This window comes from Crotalus tigris, unplaced genomic scaffold (genome assembly GCF_016545835.1).
Source record: "Crotalus tigris isolate CLP2741 ecotype Arizona unplaced genomic scaffold, ASM1654583v1 scf7180000017916.3911339, whole genome shotgun sequence".
NCBI lineage: Eukaryota > Metazoa > Chordata > Lepidosauria > Squamata > Viperidae > Crotalus > Crotalus tigris.
In genome coordinates this window covers 1,327,557-1,349,230 of record NW_024096718.1, presented here as the reverse complement: position 1 = coordinate 1,349,230, position 21,674 = coordinate 1,327,557, and the positions used below count along the sequence as shown (strand labels likewise).

The window sequence follows — 21,674 nt, the reverse complement described above, 5'->3', positions numbered from 1 at the left end:
TCTGAATCTTCTCATAGCTCCTTCCTATCCTGTCAAGGCTGCTTAGCAGTTTCACAAAAAGTACAAAAATTGACTTTTAAATTTTCACTTACACAGATAATAGTTTGAGGAGAGAATTTTATTCAGGGTGTTCCCACTCTAGAAATTACATATCATCTGTTCCTTCCATATTATTCTATATTTATTCTTTTCCTTTGGCTACATTTTAAGATTTTTTTAAAAAACACTACACTTGAGAGTTGGCACTCCAACATAACATATAGATTGTCTTCATCTTCAGGATAATTATCAGTGATACAGAACTATAATTTGTGTGTTTTGTCTCATAACTATATTAGAAATACAATATTGTTGTGATTTCTATATGTTCCTTTGAAGAATACCACCAAATGTAAGAGATATCGTCTACTGCACAGGAGTTTCACTGATGGATGAAGATGTATGGGAATTCATCTGGATGAAATTCCACTCAACTACAGCAGTATCAGAGAAGAAAATATTATTAGAAGCCTTAACTTGTAGTGATGACAGAAATTTGTTAAACAGGTATGCTCATTTAATCTATATTTCCTGGTTTTTTTTTCAAACTCAGTCTTGTATCAGTAAAAGTAATAACATTTGTGGTCTGAGTATTGTCCCAAATATTAAATATTTTTTTGCTTATGTATGTCCTTTTTAAAGTTTTTCTTCTTACTTATTTTCTTCTGAAAATCAGATCTATGAGAATGTTTTTAATACTGTATGTGCTTAGCATTTATTCCAATTCATTTGTTTATATTAACTTGAAAATTACTTCAGAAAAATATAACCCCTGAGTAGTATTCATGAAGCCTACAATAAATTAATTTTATTTTTTAGCAAATATCTGCTGAGTGTAGATTTAGCTTTATTTTCTCTATTTTACAAACATATATTGAAAGTGCAACACTGACTTTCAGTTAGAATCTGTCAGGGATCCCAAGATGTTGAATGGCATGAAGCTGAGATATTTATGTTAGTAAAAGCTAAACATTTTTCCTTTTCTCCTATTATTCAAGGCTTCTTAACCTGTCTCTTAATTCAGAAGTTGTCCTGGATCAGGATGCAATTGATGTCATAATCCATGTAGCTAGAAATCCACATGGAAGAGATCTTGCTTGGAAATTTTTTAAAGAAAAGTGGAAAATACTGAATGCAAGGTAAAATGTTTTAATAAACTGTATGCTTCATCTTCCATATATTTAAACTTTACAATACCAATAATTTAAGGGCGTACATAGTTAAATAGCCATAAAAACTGAAAAAAAGGCTGCTTGTGTGTGTACTGTATTTCAAGAGTCATTTGCTTCTTTGTTGCTGTAAATGTTTAGATAAAACACCATGTAACTATCTTTAATAATGGCCTTGATCTAACTTCCTGCAGTTTTACTCATGCATGGGATACTAATTTCACCTTGCCTGAAATCTAGATTTCCTTATTTTTTCTGATGCAATATATAGAATTAAATTTTAATTTGAATAAAAATATAACTATTTTTACTCCATTAATGTGGCTTCAGTGCAATATGATTGATACTGATCGTAGACCACAGGATGTAATATTTCCAGAGATTATGGAATATCTGTAACTGGTTGCATGACTATAATAGTAGTATTGTTTATAATATATGATTTCAAAATCATTGCCACTTAGAATGCTCTGTATTTATATTTTAATATGGTGATGAAGATACGGAGAAGCATTATTTATGAATTCAAAACTGATAAGTGGAGTCACAGAATTTCTTAATACAGAGAGTGAACTAAATGAGGTAAATATTATGCAAGCTCAGTACTTGCAGCTATTTTTTTACTCTTTTTCACTTTCTTCAATGTGTGCTACCTAAAAAAAATCCAAGCTTATTCATTTTTCCTATAACATGTATGTATTTCAGCTTTTATAAATGATGTGTCACCTGAATGCTGCATTCACATTTAAGGAAAAGACAATCTTTTTTATGTTGAGAAAGAAAGAGAAAGTGACAATCATATTTTATGACATTTTAACTAAGTTCAATGTAAACCTACAATTTATAGTATAATGTGAATTTAAAATATTAAATCCAAGAACGTTATTGTCTTTATAGTGCTTGAACAGCCCCTCCAACGTGTAAATGAACTCTAATTATTTTATGATAAAATGTTTAAAAAGTTAATCAACCCTAATTAATCCCAATTTAATATATTTTACCATATTTAATAAAGAAAAACTCTTCAGGGAAGAATGTAAATTTTGTAGCTTAATGTGAGCTAAAATTACATTAGATGTATTTCTAATTTTTCTATGGTTAGATATCTATGTAAGAATAAAATGTGATAAGGGCCTGGCTGTCTACACCATAAAGCAGATATCCGCAACCTGTCCAGCTTTGCGGACCAGTGGGAGGGGGGAGAGGATGGTTCCACATGAATGCTGGGCAAGCACGTGTGCAGCTCCATTTGTGTGAGCAGCGGGCATGCATGCCTGCTGCTTGTGCAAATGGAGCATGCGCGTGGGGCATGCAGCCACCACTTCTGCGGTCTGGTTCTGAAAAGCTCAAGGCCTGATAGTGGACTGCAGTCTGGGGTTTGGGGACCTCTGCCATAAAGCACCTGGATTACAAGAGAGATAGAGGAAGTGATGTTAATATAAGCAGGCATTGAGACATTTCAGACAGTTGCAGTTTGTTGCTTTATTATATTTTTCAATCTGCAAAATATTGCAAGAACTTCAGTAGCAAACATAGAACTTTTGTCCTTACTTGGAAATTATATAAACTTCATTTTTTTCTTCAGTTCTATCTTAATTAACCATTACATTCTATTTCCAGCTAAAGAAATTTGTAAAGAATTATGAGGAGAAATCTGCTGCCTCTTTCTCTCGAGCTGTGGAAACAGTGGAAGCGAATGTCCAGTGGCAGATGATTTACAAAGAAGAATTATTTCAGTGGCTGAGAAAAACACTTGCACACTAATCTGTATTTCTGGCAAAGACCTGGCACAAGTTTTGCAACAGGAGGAGCACAGTGGGAACTTTCAGAAAATTGACTAGAAATCCGGCAAAGACAAGTTCAAATTGGAAGGACAATTAAATAGAGATATATTATATTTTTGCACCAAATTCCTCAGAACTGTTAAATGATTAGGGGCCAAAATAAAAATATTGACAAAGAGGAATGGTCATGAATCCTATCCCTACTACTCCATGGCCAAGTGTGATATTAAGTGGTGCATGTAAATGTTAATGTCAGTTTTGTTGGAGAAAACCCCTGAGAATAATTGTGCATGGTTTTATGGTTCCTGCCTGTATTTCAGCATGCTTACTTCAGATGTCCATGTTTTGTATGTGAATTTCTGTTGCATCAAAGATGGGCATTATGCAAAAGCACAAAGACTCTTATGACAATCAGTGATGTAACAACAAGGTAGAATGGAAAGAAAGAAGTTAAAGATACAAATGAACAATTGATAACATCTCCCCTTTCCATGGTGCTGGCCAGTTCAATCAACATTTAAATTCTGTTTAAGTTACTCTTTCAATGATTATCCTTTTTTGAGTTGTAAACAGTAATATAAACTACAATCCAAAGATTCCTCTTTTTAAATCATGAATACGCATGTATTTAGAGGCAGAATATTTTCACAGTAAATTATAATTTAAAAAATAATTTTATCCACTGCTCATCATCTATTGATAGATTTGCCTTCATAAGCTAGTTTACAACAGCTAGTTTGTATATTTGGTGGATGGGGGTAGAGAAAAAAAATCAGTCTTTTGCATTATATCTTTTCAGCAAAAATATTCAGTACATGTTATACTATTCTTTGATAGTTGCATATATGATAGAAAAATAAAGTGAGAGAAAACAGAACAAAACCAGGGAAAAACTGGAAAATTATGTGAATTAAAAGGTTTTCCTAGGTAATGTTTAAATTTTAAGGAACACCAGTCCCCCCCCCATCCTTGTCAGTGTGAGCATCTTGTTTCTTCACATTTGAGCAATTGTTAAAGCTCAAAGTTGAAAAATAATCCTTTGCTTCTATTTCACTTAAAAAAAATTAGCTAAGACATTTTCTAATGCAATTCAAAGGCATCAATACGATTATTAAAAATTATTCCTATTTAACATAAAACATTATTTGAGAGTAGAATGCATTCCATCAGGTTTTTTTCCTCATTTAGAATATCTATAAAGATTTATCAAATAACAACCTTGCTGGAATGCAGCACTTCTTATAATTTATCATATTCTTCATCACAGGGAAGCGATATTCTTCAGTATCTTTTAATGGAAGAAAATAACAAATTAATGACTATAACCTACAACTTAGAAGTTTTTTCTGCTTTTTGTTATGTTTAGTTGTTTATGATCTTTGTGCTCCAACCCTAACATGGAGTAACATGGAATGAATACACACACACACACACACACACACACACACACACACACACACACACACCATATGTGGAAGTAAACCAGTAAATGAAACAATTACATTCTTTATTGGACAGTTCCTAGTGGCAGGGGGAAAAAAATCAAATTTACAGGATTTTCTATAAATGTCCATGAAAAATTGCCTATAGTGAATATAAATTATTTTGTTATATTAAATCTTTAAGTTGTAGTTCTGCAACATTTCACTTTGCATTTAGTTTATCATCAAGTAAATACTAAGTTAAATATATAAGCTTTTAGTTTACCATATTCTTCATGCTCCAACAGCTCTTTAGGGCTTTATACAAACAAGAATTAAAATAGATATTTCATTTTTGCTGTTTTATGATGCTAACGAGCTGCTCATAGATACACTAAAGCCATACAACTTTTCATCTTGTCAGAAGGTATTAGGAGCAAGTTCCTGAGAGTAAAAACAGTTAAGCAATGGAACAGTCTGTCTTTTAAAATTGTGGTCTCCCAGCCTTCTATCAAGGATGATTAGCAGATTCTTGAAATGAATGAGGATTAGAATAGAAGACTTGTCAGTTCCCATCCAATTTATACATTCTATGATGAAAAGAATCAAAGCATTTAACACATAGCAGGTTATTTGGATTAGTTTCAAAGATTATTTAAGAAGATTTGTCTCAATTTCGCAGAAACTTGTTCTTATAATGTCTTCATTCTAAAATCCAAGAAGAGAAACCACAAAACTACAGTGGGAAAGAAGAAAACTTTTTTTTTTCTTTTTGAAGGAAAATAAGTGGTATAGGGCCAATGTAAGATAAAGAGTTTATTATGGGGGACAAAGTTTTATAGTGTGAAAGCTATTTAATGATGCCTCCTAAGATTAGTTAATGTAGCCTACAAACCACCATGCTTTTAGGACACTTCATTGTGAAATAATGTTTTGATATCCTTTACAGTAAATCTAGGCCAAATCTAAAGTGTTGCTTTGCAGATGCATTTGGTAATTTCTTGCTATTAGAAGGAACCATGATTATGAAAAAGATAATATACTATCAAATGTTAGGTGCACAATAGCTAAGTTTAAATTCTTAAAATATTCTGAGTTTTTTACAATTCTTGCTAGTTGGGCTGGGGTGAGGGGAGTGTTGTTTTAATCGTCTCTTTATAAAAGTTAGTTATTGCAAGCATCTGACTTTTCCACTGAGAATGAAAAAATGTTAGAAGTATTTATTCAGATGCCTGTGTCTGATTTGCTGTTTGCTTTTATTCTATTTTAAGTATTCCATTGTTCTTATTTTTAGAAAGTAAACATTTTCAGGTTTAAATACTATTAATTTAATATTTAAATCTATGCCTGAAATGTACTTTAAACCTTCTGTTTTCCTAAGTGCACAAAATAGTAAAAAATAAAAAAGTAGTTTCAAAAATCAGGAAAAAATGAAATAATCAAATAACAAATCTGAACTTGAATTTTATTTGATTTATTAATTGAGGTGTACCCTAAATACTCTCAATGGGCTCTTTAACAACAAGCATTCCACTGTATGTTTCCTTAAAGTATTATATTGGTATTTCTTGTCAGATTTCTTAATACTTAAAATGGATACAGAATACCATTATCCAAATGTTCCTAAATTAAACTATGCAGTAACTATTTTTGTACTATTCATTGCCATGGAATAGATGTAAAGCACAATTTAAAACATGCAAGACTTCATTTATGTTGGTTTGCGATAGTCCATTTTCCCCCCAACTTGGTGCCTTCCAAATTAGTTGGGCTTCAACCTGCTATGGATTGTTAGTGTTGAAATACAAGCCCTCTGGAGGTCATTCAACTGGGAAAGGCTAGTAGATTGCTTGAATTATAAGTCTATAAAATGATAACATTGCTGTTCCTGTATTTCAGAGAACATTCACATTTGAGAGTATGATTTGATTTCTTTCTTACATGGTCTCAGAGGTCTCCTTCAGAGAACCAGGTAGCTAGCAAGCCTTCATGTCTTGCTTTACAGTACCAATCCTCCACTGTGTTACACATTCTCAGTGCATAATGGTTATATTGTATTTATAAGTCATAGCAAGTGTGGTGCTCTACTGCCCCTCTATTATGCTTAGTGACTTATCACAAATCCATATTTTGCTAATTCAGATCACCAATGAGCATATAATTTGCCTACTATTTTAATATGTTTTAAGTTTTGATATTTCACTTACATGTGGGTAAAGGCAGGCGATATTTTAAAAATTATGTTGTACTCAATAAAGTTTCAGACATAAGTATAATACTTCATGCTATTAAAACCTAGAATATAATAGAATGCAGTATTAGCAATAAGAGCAACTTGATGAAGTCTCTTCATACATTAAACTGGAAATGTTGTGTCATTATACCATTTTTTCATCTTATACGTTCAACTAGAGATAGCCATTTCATTTGAAAATAGATTTTATTTGTATGGTTGCTTTTCTATATTTGTTCCCTTCACTGTGGGTGGAAAATGTTTGGCTTCTCTCTATATATTCTGAAGAAATACCTCTATTAAGTACCAGTTCAAATTAAAACACTATGTAATTCTGTTTGGGACAAAGTTCATATTTAAAAAATATACATGATAAAAGGATTCATATTTTTATGAAGCCTAATCTCAATTCTCTCATTAAGATAACTGATTTATACTTGTTATATTTAGAAAATTCTTATTTTAAATCTGTTTTCCATCACAACTTTACTTAGATGGCCCTCATTAAGCCATCAACTAACCTATCTTTACCACATTCAAAAAACTGAATGATGAAAAAATTATGTAAAATTAAGTAGATACTGAAGCAGAGCAGATATATACATATTCAAAGAGAGAGAGAGACAGAGAGAGAGAGATGCAAATGCTGTTTTTCATTATAATCCATCATAATAGAATCTGAAAAAAAACTCATATTCTGGTCAATATTGGAAAAAAAGAATAGGATGACTTGATGTGACCATTAAGACAGATCTTCTCCAGCATGATCTCTCCCCAGCCTGGGCTTCAGACCTCTCAACACTACATTCATTGCTGGTATGATCAAGTGTATCTTGTTGTTGATTGTCATCTTTCCTTCCACCTTTCTCATCATTTTGGGCCCTCAGGGAGCTGGGTTTTTGTTATAAAATATGTTAATTTAAGCCTGGTTATTTGGGCTTCAAGTGGGAATTCTTGGTTTGTTTTTTTGATCTTTGTTTTCTTGGCTGTCAATGTTAAAAGTGTTTCCTCCAACAACAAAGTTCAAAAGTGTCAATACTCTTTCCATTTTGATTCTTCAAAGTCCAAATTTCGCTTTCATTAGATATCACAGGAAAATCATTGCCTGCATGATTCTGCATTTTTCTAGGTAGGGACATGTCCCTGTACCTGAACATTTTTTCCAGGTTCTTCATTGCTTTCTTACCAGTTGCTAGTCTCTGAGATATTTCTCAACTGCTGTTTTTTTTTTTTTTTTTTACTATTGATAGTTGATCAATAATGAAGATATTCATCACTTCAATGTTTTCATTGTCAACTTTAATGTTGGTTGCTCTAATTTTTGTCATTGGTTTGATCTTCATTTCATCACAGTTGCATTTTTACTATACTTCTTGACTTTTATTACTAGTGCTTACATTTTCATTTTCACTTTCAACTATCAGGGTACTTGGTGCTTGATATTTTTCCTCCAGTTTTAAATCACACTGATATTCTTCCAATCTAGCTTTCCTTGGTAAATATTAGCATATATCTTGAATAAATGAATGAGTGCATAGCCTTGTTTCACCCCTTTGCCAACTTGGGGTTAATCAGTTTTATCATGTTACATCTTACTGTGGTTTCCTTTTCTTTGTATGTGTTTTGCATAACAACAATGACATGTTCTGGGATTTCCATTTTCCTAAGATCATTCCACTGTTTGACATGTATATAATGAATGACACTCATACTGATATAGTTTTGCTATTCTTTATCTTTCTCAATTATCTACCATGCTTTAACAATAATATGTCTTCTTGGCCTTTTTTAAAACCACCTTGCATATCTAGGAAATGACTTGTAGGGTACTTTGGCTGTTCCTCACATTTGATTGGATGATTGACTGCAATGGATTGAAGTAATGACTTTGCTATTTCCTTCCTAACTACAAAAGGCATGCTATTCTTTCTGTTTTTCATATCCTAGTTATAAATAGCTTGATCTTCTAACTGAAAGTATACAATTCCAGTCCATTTCATTTTACTGATATGGAAAGTATATCAATGAATCATTAACATTTCTCGTTTTTTACTGTGTTGAGCCATGTTCGTGTTTCTTAGATTCCACATTCCCATTATAATTTTGTCTTTGCAGTTTCAAATGTTCTTTTTCTGCATGGCTGAATCAGCTACTAGATATCAAGTATGCTTTATAATCTAGTTGCATGATAAATACCATTACTACTCTGAAACGTACTCAGCTCTTCCTTAAATGCACATTGAGTGCCATCCAACCTGAATGGCCCATAATCCAGCTCTATATTGCCAATCACTTATTTTATCTATCTATCTATTTGTGTAATTTGCTTGGTAAACAGCAGCACTGTTTTATCCAATGCAATATGAAATGATACCTTTGTCACATCCACCTCCAGTCTTTTCCTATGCCAGTGCTGTTCAATACAGGTACCTGCTTGCTTTATTTGGGCAGCTGGGATGACCTTCATGTCTTGGGTGACTCTGCTCAATTACATACTCTTTTGTTTTCCCTTCCAGGAACATAAACAGACACACACAAGCACATGAAATGATGAGGCAACATAGCAGAACTTGGGGAAGAAATAAACATTACTACTGCCAGTAACAATCCATTCTGTATATTCCACATAACAATACTGACTAAATTTCATATAAAATATACTTTTGGTGTATCCTTATCAGCAAATATTTGAGTGGACAATAGCATCACAGCAATATGGAATCCAAAACTCTGCACATGAGATTTACTTTTTTTCTTTTTGTATATTTTTATTCATAATCATACTTATCAACAGCAATTGGGACCAGCAATAATATTGCTAAGTAAGATAGTCATAAAGTAAAACATCACATGACCACCAATTTACATTAGTTCTGGCTGCAGTTGTTAAGCTTATCAGTCATGGTCTTTGGACATGATGTAATGTGACCATGACTTGCAACTTTCTGGTTGCTTCCCCATTGATTTTGTTGGAAACCAGCCTGGAAGATTACAAATCGTGATCTCAAGATCATGGGACACTGCAACCATGGTAAATGCACACTGGTTATCTAGCACATGAATTGCAATCATGTGATTGTGATGATGCCACAATGGCTACAACTTTGAGGACCAGTTGTAATTCTCCTTTTCCAGCACCACAGTCAACCATTATGGAAGCCATATTATTCATATATCTGATTTTCTGACCACCATGAGTAAGATTTAGATTGAGATGGTCTACATGGGGCAGCAACATTAAGGAATTGATAATAAAATATATTGTATCTAAAAAATATGAAGGCCACAATAAAAAGAAGTACTTTAAATAAATGGGCTTAATAATAGAGCTGGTAATTCTGTACATATTTGAATTGCAATATATTTTAATGGTTTGTTATTTTGTTTTGCATACATTTATAAAATATATGTGGTTTATCTAAGAAGTTTCATTCAGATGAATACTAATTAGATAACTATGCAGTAATGAGAATTTTCCTCAGTACTAAACATATTAAAAGTCTTATAGTATTAAGAAATGTTGCATGTTCAGAATAGTTCAGATTATACTTATATAGATGCTCTGTTTCAGAAATTCTGGTGTGTGATTCAGAACCGTCTGCAAATGGGAGATGCTAAAAATAAGTCTAACAAAGATCCAGTGTGTCTAAGGCATTTTTATTCCAGACCCTAGTAAATATATATTTTCATCTGAGTTGCTTTGTTTAAGCATCACTCGTTTCTTTTTCTTTTTATTTGTCTTGTGATTCTGCCTAATAAGTCTCTGCAGTTCTTTGCAAACATCATGGCTAATAGAGATTGTCATCAAACAATTATTCAAGGTTCTTGTTAAAGAAACCTCTTGTTTAAAACCATCCTTGTTTAAAACCATCCAATGTCAATTATATTTTGATAAATACTGCAGAAGATACATACATAGTATAAATATTCTAATGGCAGCGTATGTTTAAATGTTGTGCTGATTTAGCATAATTTTAGTTGTTGAATATGATCTACAAGAAATGATCTATTTTCAGGTCCAAAGGCATATCTGCAGGTTTATTGTTTAATAGATTAGGGCTTTCTTATTTCTCAAGACTACATATTTCTTTTTAAATCACTTGATGTTCATTTACTTCTTTAGTATTCTTAACTCAGGATAAGAATAAATACATTTGTAGTTAATATTACTGGGAAAAGGTTCAGCAAGCAATTCAAAGCATTGACCAAATAAAATATGAGTTTGTATTACTGTTTACTGCAAATATTTTTCTATGATATGCCTTTAAACCTATTTCATAAATATTGAACCAGTATGTATTTTTATTCCATACTAATCAAGGATTTACTATTTTTTTCCTAAATGAGAAAATACTCTCTGTATTTTAACTAAAATCTGAATTTTGTCTCTAATAATAAAATTTTGTACAGTACGCCATTGTCTTAATTTTCTGATATATTGAGACAAATCCATTATAAATACTACCCCCAGTTTGTTTCATTTTTATTAAAAATAATACTGTGATAACTCCTAATGAATGCACCATAAAAAAAACTTTAAAAAACAGAGTGGGGTACTTCTTTTGATATTAGATTTTTCTGTGATAAATTATATTAATTTGTATTCCAGGGGTTTTTTAGATGTTCTTAATATTAAGCACACATCTACCTACTCACTTATAGTCACATAAAATTAAAGCCCTTCCAACTAAATAGATACTTTCTTAATTGAAAAAAAAGTATTGAAGATCTGTGATGAACTGGAAAATAAAGGCTTCAGGAAACAATATCTTTCCAATCCCAAATCTTTTTTATGAATTGTTCTGTTGGCCTATCTTATTATTATAAAATCTTTCAAGCTGTAAGTCTAAACATACTTTGTTGTGTCCTAAGCCTGCAAAAGCAGGCTCGGGACGTTGCATTGGTCCCGGGCATTCCAAAAGCTGCCCAGGACCAGACAGAGCGGCGCTAGCCTTGTGCACATGCGCAAGGCGCGAAAATGCTCTGTTCCTATTGGTTGACATTGTCAGGGTTTCTGGCCATATAAAAAGGCCTGCGTGCTTTTTGTTTGCTTGGTTGTTGCAGAAGGTGAATAAAGCGTTCGTTCAGCATCGTCATGTGTCTTCATCATTCACACGTGAACGAAGTATACAACACTGGCAATGAAGGTGGGACCCTTTGCAAGCTAAAGAAAAAGCTTTAAGGACTTACCTAGGAAGTCCTGAAGAGGGGAAGACAGCGTCTGAATCAGCCTGCCAGTATAGCATCACTGGAGGGTGAGCTCGGCTAAAGGACCCTTTCCCCAACAGCAGTTTGCAGAGGAGCGAGTGGTGAAGGTTCTAAACTGTAGGATGTCGAAGATTGGCCGCTTGTCTGATTTTGATGTCTCACACCCAGAGAGATGGAATTACTACATAGCACAGATGGATAATTACTTCAGAGTAAATCAGATTAGAGAAGATGGCCTGAAGGCTGCAACTCTTTTGTGTGCCTGTGGACAGGAAGCTTTTGACATCACAGAGAATCTGGTGGCCCCTGCACCTCTGGAGTCAGTAACATATGCTGACTTGAAGAAAATGTTGAAGGAACACTTCCAGCCAAGGTTATCTGTTATTGCTTGGAGGCATGCGTTCGAGCAGAGAGACCAGAGACCAGGTGAATCTGCTGCGGATTTTATTGCAGCCTTAAGGCAAGCAGCCAGACCTTGTGAGTTCAAGGATCTGGAAGAGAGGCTGTGAGATCGCTTTGTATGCATTTTGAGGAGTAAAGACTTACAGCAGAAGATTTTTGCAAAAGAAGATGTCTCTTTCCAAGACACGCTATGAGAGGTGGCAGCTGAGGAAGCAGCAGGTGGGGCTGTGAAGACATTACGGCTCACCAGGAACCCTCCAGAAACAGCTACCATCCATCAAGAGGATGCTTGAGAAGGATTGGAAGCGGATCCTGAAGAAGAGGTGGATAGACTTCACCAGCCAGGTGAAAGGAGGCAGAAGGAACGTCTGGACAAGTCCCCAGCATCTCTTCAATGCTTCGGGTGTGGAGGACGCCACAAGCGAGCTGACTGCAGGTTCTGCTCTGCCATTTGCAGAGCGTATGGCAGGCAAGGCCACATAGCATCTGTCTGTTTGGGTCACCAGAAGGTCCAACCTCATGAAGAATTGTGTCTGAAAGGTACCAGGGTCCCCAGCCAATATAGGGTGGGTTTCTGTGCATCGCGCAGGAGTATTTTGATGTCAGGGACACACAAGCCCCTTAAGAAGAAACTTTCCATTAACGTAAGGTTGCAAGGGGTTCCCTTATCAATGGAGTTGGACACTGGGTCTGCTCTCTCCATTATTTCAATTAACACATTCAAAAGGATATGCAGCAGCATTGGCCTTCAAATTAAACTCAGGCCATCGAATCTAATTCTTACAGATTTTCAGAATTCTATCGTGTGTGTTAAGGGGGAGACCACCCTTAGAGTACAGCATAAGGATTTTGAAGGTCCCTTAGATGTGGTGGTTGTTGGGGGTGAACGTACGAGTCTTATTGGACTCGATTGGTTCAAGGCTCTGGGAATCCAGGTAACTGGGCTGCACCATTTGCAAACATTGAGCCTTGCAGAAGTCTGCAAGGAGTTTGCAGATGTGTTTAGTTCAGAGCTCGGATCCTACAAGGGGCCTCCAATTTCGCTATGGTTAGACCCAACCATCACGCCCATCGGGGTTAAGCCTAGGAGGGTACCTTTTGCCCTCAAAGGCAAGATTGATTCTGAGCTGGACAAATTGCTCCAGCAAGGCATTCTAGAACCTGTGGACTCAAGTCCATGGGAAACCCCCATAGTAACGCCTCTAAAGGCTAATGGGGACATACGCATATGTGCTGACTACAAGTGTACACTGAATAAGGCGCTGCAACAGCACACTTATCCAGTGCCTGTGTTAAGTCACATTCTGGCCTCCCTCAAGGGGGGGACTCATTTTTGCGAAGCTTGACCTGGCACAGGCCTATCAACAGCTACCTGTTGATGAGGCAGCTGCAGAGACCCAGACAATTGTAACTCACAGGGGGGGCCTTCAAGGTCAAGAGATTGCAATTTGGGATAAATGTAGCCCCTGGCATATTCCAAAGTGTCATGGAGAGCATACTTCGAGGTATTCCTGGGGTCTGTCCCTACTTTGATGATGTCCTCATTGCTGGGGAGTCATCTCAAAATTTAGCAGAAAAATTAAGGGCTGTCTTGCTTCGTTTTCGAAAAGTAGGCCTTAAACTAAAGAAGGATAAATGTAAGATAGGAGTCACTTCTACTGACTTCTTAGGATTCAGGATAGATGCTCAAGGCATTCACCTTGCTGAAACTAAATTGCAAGCTATCCAGCAGGCCCCAAGCCCTAAGTCTAAGAGTAAACTGCATGCCTTCTTGGGGCTATTAAATTTTTACCATGCATTTCTCCCACATAAAGCTGCAGTGGCAGAGCCATTACACAGGCTCTTAGACAAGTAGGCTCCTTGGCAGTGGACTAAAGTCCATGATAAGAGCTTCAATGAGGTTAAGGCCTTGCTCACTTCTCATGCTGTTTTAGCGCATTTCAATGAGCAACTGCCTGTTTGCATCACATGTGATGCATCTCCTTATGGGGTGGGAGCTGTACTTAGCCATCTGAAGGCTGATGGGACACAGATCCCTGTGACCTATTATTCCAGGACTCTGTCTTCTGCAAAGCGAAATTACGCTCAAATTGACAGAGAAGCCTTGGCCATAGTGGCTGGCATTAAGAAATTTCATGATTTCTTATATGGCTGCCATTTCACAGTCTATACTGACCATAAGTCTCTGCTTGGTTTGTTTACCACTAACAAGCAGACCCCACATATCATTTTTCCTCATATGCTGAGATAGTCCATTTTCTAGTCAGTATATGATTCTACATTAGTTCACAAACCAGGAAAAGAAATGGGTCATGCAGATGGCCTGAGCAGATTACCCCTGAACCAATTAGAGCCAGATCCTGCTCCAGCCATTAATATTCTGTCCATTCAAGAGTTGCCTGAGTCTCCCCTCAATGCTAGGGATGTGGCTGCAGAAACTGCCACTGATCACATGCTTACACGTGTGCTGACATGGATGTTGTCAGGATGGCCTGACAAGTGCCCAGATACTGAATTCCAAAGCTTCTGGCACAAGAAGCATGAGTTTTCCACTTTCAAGGGTTGCCTGATATGGGGTAGCAGAGTAGTAATCCCAGCCTCATTGAGGTCTAGAATCTTGATATCTCTGCATGAGGAACATCCTGGTATAGTCAGGATGAAAGCACTTGCACGCAGCCATCTTTGGTGGCCTGGGCTCGATAAAGCCATCGAGGCCCAGGTGCATAGGTGCCAAGTGTGCCAACAGTCTCGGCCTGAAATGCCTCAGGCCCCAATACATAGATGGGAGGAAACTCAAACCCCATGGTCTAGGGTGCATATAGATTATGCTGTGCCCTTTCAGGGGCAATTCTTCCTGGTTGTTGTTGATAGCCATTCCAAGTGGCTAGAGGTTGTTCCTGTTTCCTTCACTACTACTGCCAGGACCATCCAGGTGTTGAGAGGAATTTTTGCATCACACGGTCTTCCAGATGTGCTGGTTTCAGATAATGGCCCTCAATTTACGTCTGCTGAGTTCCAGGCTTTTTTTCAGGCCAACCTGATCCGGCATGCACCATCAGCTCCTTTCCATCCATCCTCCAATGGACTGGAAGAAAGAATGATGCACACCACCAAAGATGCCGTAAAGAAACTGACTTACGGTAACTGGCATCACAGGTTAGCAGATTTCCTCCTTGCACATCGCACCACACCATGTACAGCCACAGGGAAGAGCCCAGCTGAACTCCGCTGGGGTCGCCGCCTCATCACTAAACTGGACAGGTTGCACCCTGACCGGGTGGCTTCACAGGTGTCACAACCGCGGGCACCTAGGAGACTACAGGTGGGCGATCCGGTTTGGGCAAGAAACTATGAGCCTGGTCATCTCTGGGTCACAGCTGTGGTCTGCAAGGTCTCTGGGCCGTTGTCATACAAAGTGGCCTTGGGGGACGGCCGCGTTCTTTGCAGACACATAGACCAACTGCGTTGGAGACTGGACTCTCACCCTTCAGCTCCTGGCTCCGCTCGGGGGGGGGGAGGAGGACCATAATATGCATTCTGGGTCACAGTTTCCCAGGCCCAACAGGCCATCACTAGCTGCTACTGAGGCTATTTGGGATTCATCCCAAGGTTCTGCAAGTGCTCCTAACAGGAATTCACTGGATAGGGGGTCATCCCACACATCCATAATTACTCCAGAGAGGGAGTCACACTGAGGGTATCCATGTCAGATAGTGCTCCAGACATGGAGACTGACTGGGGGTATCCACACAAATCACAAGCAGCAAAAGAAAAATAATTCCATCAGGGGCGCTTGCCAAATTCTGCAATTGCTCCCAAAAGGAGGGCACCAGCAAAGGGGGTTGCCATGGAAGCGACTCCTGACTCTGGCACCTCAGGCACTTGCTTGGGGGCCACAGAGTACTGGGGCACTTCCGCTACCCAGCCCTCTACATCTGCTAGCCTTGGGCTTGAGGACCAGTGTTCCCAAGAGGGGTCAATTGTGGACTTGGGAACTTCCACCCCTCCAAGGTATGCTGGCTTGGACTTAGAGGGTCCAGCCAGCCAGCAGCTGGGCGAGTCAACCGGGTATTTGGGGCAGCAAAGTTCTGTCATGCCTAGCCTGGTAGGCAAGCAAGTAGGCCAGGCATCCTCACCAGGGTCACCTGGGGATTTAGGGCAGCAACGCCCTGGCCTGCCTAGCCTAGTAGGTGAGCAGGTGGGCCAGGCAATCTCTCCGGGCCTTAGAAGGTTGCAGCAGGCCAAGTGCCCACCCAAACATTTGAGAGACTTTGTGAAGTTGCTGTCAAATCATGAGGGAACTGTTCATGAGGCCCCTGAATAACGGGAGTAACTCGTGGGTAGATTATTTTGTATTATTTTTTTGATTTTGGATACATTTATTGTATTAATCAATATTGAAGAGGGTTTGCCTGAGGGCAGACTCAAGTATTCCACACTCCTTGCATTTGAATAATGCAACTGTATGCCACTCTTCCCAATGCATGATGTACATGAGTGTACGCGAAGTAGGTTCCATCTAGGGGGGGGGGTGTTGTGCAAAAGCAGGCTCGGGACATTGCATTGGTCCCGGGCATTCCAAAAGCTGCCTGGGACCAAACAGAGCGGTGCCAGCCTTGTGCACATGTGCAAGGCATGAAAACGCTCTGTTTCTATTGGTTGACATTGTCTGGGTTTCTGGCCATATAAAAAGGCCTGCTTGCCTTTTGTTTGCTTGGTTGTTGTAGAAGGTGAATAAGCATTTGTTCAGCATCGCCATGTGTCTTCATCATTTGCATGCGAACAAAATATACAACATACTTAGTAAAAAATAAGCCCCAGTGAATGCAATGGAATTGTTTTTTTAAAAAAAAAAATGTGTAGGATTACACCTCGTGAATAAAAAGCTGATTACATTTAATACTTTTTTCATTAGAATTCTGCATTAATATGCAGTGATCCAAAATCCAAATACCCACATTGGAAGTGAGCTGCTGATCTCAGTGAAACTTATTTTTATTTAATGGAACCATTGGAATTGGAATTTTAGACCAGAAAATTATATTAACTTCCTACAAATCCCCCTGATTTAGATAATATGTAAATTAGATTATCTATGATAATTGGAAAATAAGAATTGAGCTACAGTGATTATCAAAGTTTGTTCTCCCTTCAAAACAAAGATCCAAAATAGTCACCTAAAAGAACTTCTCTATTTCAGACAATAGTATTCCTTATCGATTGAAAAGCTGCATTTGAATATCAATCTATATGCCCTACTGTCTCTAAACCACTAGCTGAAAATACATTCTGGTTATAGAGAAACTGTGTTATACCCAACAGACTGTTTAATTATTCCACATATCTTTTCCATCATCTGCTGTACTTTTAACCAGAAAGATAAGAAATTAACATTTCCTTTTATATAGTGCACCCTTTAGACAGTCCCAGTCAGTTTCTACTATCCATAATCTTTCAACTGTTCCAATTTAGAATACTTTTGTGGAATGTAGCATATCCATGGCATTAAATGACCTTTGCTAGTGTCCAAAGTAAATATTTGCAATGTCATATACCATTACCCAATCTGGTATATATGAAATATGTTTATCACTGATGTACATAAACATTAAAAAAGGCTTTTAGTTTTGCTCTGTCACTGTAAATATAAAAGCTTGAAAAATTAAAGTGCCTTTTCATAAAAATCACTTCTCCATTGTAATCATTTTTACCTATTTATTGCAAAAATATTGACAAAGAAAAGCGGAGGATGTGAAGTATATAGGAAACCATTGCATTATCTAGTGCAACCATGGCATTCAGTGCAATACTGCTAATGCTGACTGTTTGTTATTAGTTCAGTATATCTTGATTCTAGCAAGAAAAATTCCAAATGGCTATATTAAGTATAATAATGATTTACTTTACAAAAGAAGATGCCCATAAATATATGAGAAGCACACTTTGTTATATTAAAAAAATCAGACTTTTGATTCACTCATTTGAGTTCAATCTAATGCCATAAAAAGTTATTTTTATTTATCTGCTTCTGTATTTCAACTTTTCAAAATTCACTTCTTATGTTATTATAATTATATGGATACAGTTATTAAAAAGCTGAAGCTGAAATCAACAAGAGCTTTTTTTGCTAATCCTATCACCTGTATAATTACAAGTGATTAATAATTACACCTCTGGGTACCAGTTAAAAGCTCATCCAAATCTAAATTTGTCAAATCCTAAAATCATGGGGCAATTAACTCACAATTTCACTGGTGTCAATAAAATTAAACATGATTTGTTTGTTTGCAATAATGAATGATGAACTTTTCTTAAACGTGCAAATTGAACAACACTATCCAATCATTTAAGAAGTCATAAATGAAATTGCAAGATAATATTTGGTAAATAATGATTAAACTAGTATAAAAGTTGTACAAATTTCTGCCTGGGGCCATCTTCATAATTACTCCCTTCCTTTCCCTTAAATCCAAGAACTCACAAAACAACCTTACAATCTATATGTAAGGGAGAAAAAAAAATCAGAATGATTTAACTTCCAGAGCTATCCATTCCTAGTTCCATTCCTATTCCACCCTTAAATGTCTGGAAAATGGGCTAGAAAATTTCAGTCCTGATCCTTACAGTAACATCATCAAATGGCTGTAGATTGCAAACCATTTGTATACTGAACTGGGCTACACTAATGTTGCTGAAGCTATAGAAATTGGGAAATTTTCTCACATGATCTGAAGAAAACAATCCAATATCAAACCTGCCTGTTGCCAGAATAAGAGACAGATGAAAATCAGACTTCTTATCTAAAAGAGACAGCTGTCTGACCTGTTGATTTAATTGTAAATAGGACTTTTATATTCACTTCAATCAGTGGAATTCTTTCAAAATGACTTCTTACTTTTTCTGGAATAACTTATTAGATGTTCCTAAATTATTAGTTGTCTGTTTAATTGGCTTCAACTTAGTCTTGGCAATGAAAAGCTTAACAGAGATTCAAAAGCATTTCACAGTGGACTTTCTGGCTTTGCAGAATCTGAAACATTATTGCAACTATTTTTCTGTTCATCAACAAAACAGAGGAGAAGTTGAAAGATGTGGTGAGTTCTCTGATAGAGAAATAAGCTGTCAGTCAGTAAATTGTATTGTCTCCACAAGTTCATATATCAAAGTGCATAAATATTAATGGGCCCTGATATCTTTGGGAGGGATGTATGTCAAAATATGAAAGAGAGTATGCATAAGTATAGAAGAGATTTGACTTGAACCATGACACCATAATCTTCATCTTACAATTTTGACATTTCACCATGAATGGCCATGCTGTGTTGAAGTGGTTAAGATCATGCAGTGAGAGCAGAATGTCCCAGCTTCTTGTCTTTCTTTCCTTAGGCATAGTAGCCAGATGGATGACTTGGGAGTGGGAAGTTGAAAACCGTCTTATGTCTCACCCACTTTGGAGTCTGGAGAAGCAGTAATTAAGTATACTATATGGGCTGGCAGCATAAACCTAGGTTATGATATATAAAGGAGGCCACAATCTAGTAATAGTCTTCTGAGTATTTATAGTATCCTTAGCATTTATTGGATAAACTTGGCAAACACTGAATGTACATCAAAGGCAGACTCTATTTTTTTCCAACTTTAAGTAGCACCATGCCAAGAAAGAAAAATAGGCAATCTAATTTTACAGCACCATCTGAAGGTGATTATTGTCAAAAAATGGTTTGGTTAAGCAATTATTGATAAGAAAATATTACATGTGCCTTTTAATTTTAATTTATAGTCTTATTTAGCTTTTTATGTGACTGACTGCTCCTTAGAACTTGGCAAGTGGAACTGTTTTTTTTTTAATCTTCTAATTCTGAACAAATGGAAATGGTGCTGTAAAGCTTTACTACACTAGTAATTGGAAACACTTTTAGCATCTTAAAAATGAGATTCTGAATGCATAGATAAATCTAATGATATACTACAGTGCTGCCCTTTTGTGAACGGGAAAATTCTTCCTAATTTGCTATAGATTGTATAACATAGTCACTAAATGCAGATTATCTTTCCAAAGAGGAAAAAGAGATTAATGAGTCAGTCTGAAATGATGAATTCAATAAGCCAATTGGATGCATTTTTAAAATTTCTCTACAAAGGTAATGAGGGTAAGAAAAAATTGCCCTGTTATTGCATGTCTAAACCCAAATTATCAAAGGAAAGCAATGCACCAAAATAGTTATTAGTTATTAAATAGTTTGACAGTCTATGTAAACATATATATTTTAAGAATCTGTATGATTTACATAATCAAAATCGGTTTTCAATTCTCAGAAGAAATTAAAAATATATAATAAATATGTTTTCCTATCTGTATAATGCTTAGCAATATATAATAACAAAATAGAATAATACTTATATAGAACACTATTAACAAAAATGTATCTTTTTAAATAGTGAAAAGTAAAATGGAAGAGTTGGAAAATTATGTAAAAAACATGATAAGGTTTGGATTGATTGTGCTAGACTTTAGGATGGTGTAGTGCCAATTTCTACATGTTTTTATAATGAACAAATAAAATAAAAGTTAGGAAAAGATAGTTAAATGCTGAGCTAGTATCACTTGTACAGATCAGTAGAAATGGTAACTATTCATTTCACACCCACATCCACACCTACACATCTACAGAGCAAGTTATACTATGACCTTTGTTCAAATGTTTAGAACATGTACAGAAAACTTTTACTTGACCTTTCATGAGGAAATTGGGGGGTGGGGATTTTTTTTCTGAGTGTTAGTCTGTAGTCCCACTCCTGATGTGTTAGATAGCTTCCATAGCCAATATATTTTCTTTTGTTTAGCCATTTATCATTTAATCATTGAATCTTTTTTACCTTCTTTAAATGTATTTATAAGCTTACTTACTCCACCAGCAACCTTTAACTGTGAAGGGAACCATGAATCTTGGTTCAATACTATTAAATGTATCAGGACAAAGCATTAGTCCCATGTTTTCTGAGTTTACATAATATAAAATATTTAATAGGAAAGACAGGAAAAAAATCCATAGACTGCTGACAAGGATAGAATGGGAAAATAAGAAGGCCCGTTCAGTTAAATATGTAGTTCAAGGTCAATTTCTGACTAAAATAGGTTGTAGGGAATATAGTCAATATGTGAGTTTATCAACAGGAGAACAAACATTTGTGAGAGTTATTTTTGGGTACACATTTCTGGGCTGCATAATTCCATAGTTGTTATGTCCCGAGCCTTGCAAACGGGCTCGGGGCGTTTGCAGGCAGTCCCGGGCAGGTGCAAGCTGCCCGGGACCAGACAGGCTGTCGCCAGCGCCTGTGCGCATGCGCGGGTGCTGGTGCGGGAAAAGTAACACATTGACCCGGGAATTGCCTATATAAGAGGCTGGGAGGTTTTGGG

The 21,674-nt window shown here is 36.5% G+C and overlaps 1 protein-coding gene across 1 annotated transcript in view; it reads left to right on the top strand.

Annotated features, from left to right (window-relative positions):
- TRHDE (thyrotropin releasing hormone degrading enzyme) overlaps nt 1-11,363 on the top strand; it is a 423,265-nt gene extending 411,902 nt beyond the window's left edge. Inside the window, exons 16-19 of the mRNA XM_039344457.1 lie at nt 379-546; nt 1,038-1,178; nt 1,709-1,790; nt 2,829-11,363. Of these exons, the coding sequence (XP_039200391.1) occupies nt 379-546; nt 1,038-1,178; nt 1,709-1,790; nt 2,829-2,972 (535 nt within the window). The 3' untranslated portion in view covers nt 2,973-11,363. The remainder of the gene's footprint in view (nt 1-378; nt 547-1,037; nt 1,179-1,708; nt 1,791-2,828) is intronic.
- Nucleotides 11,364-21,674: the final 10,311 nt, after the last annotated feature.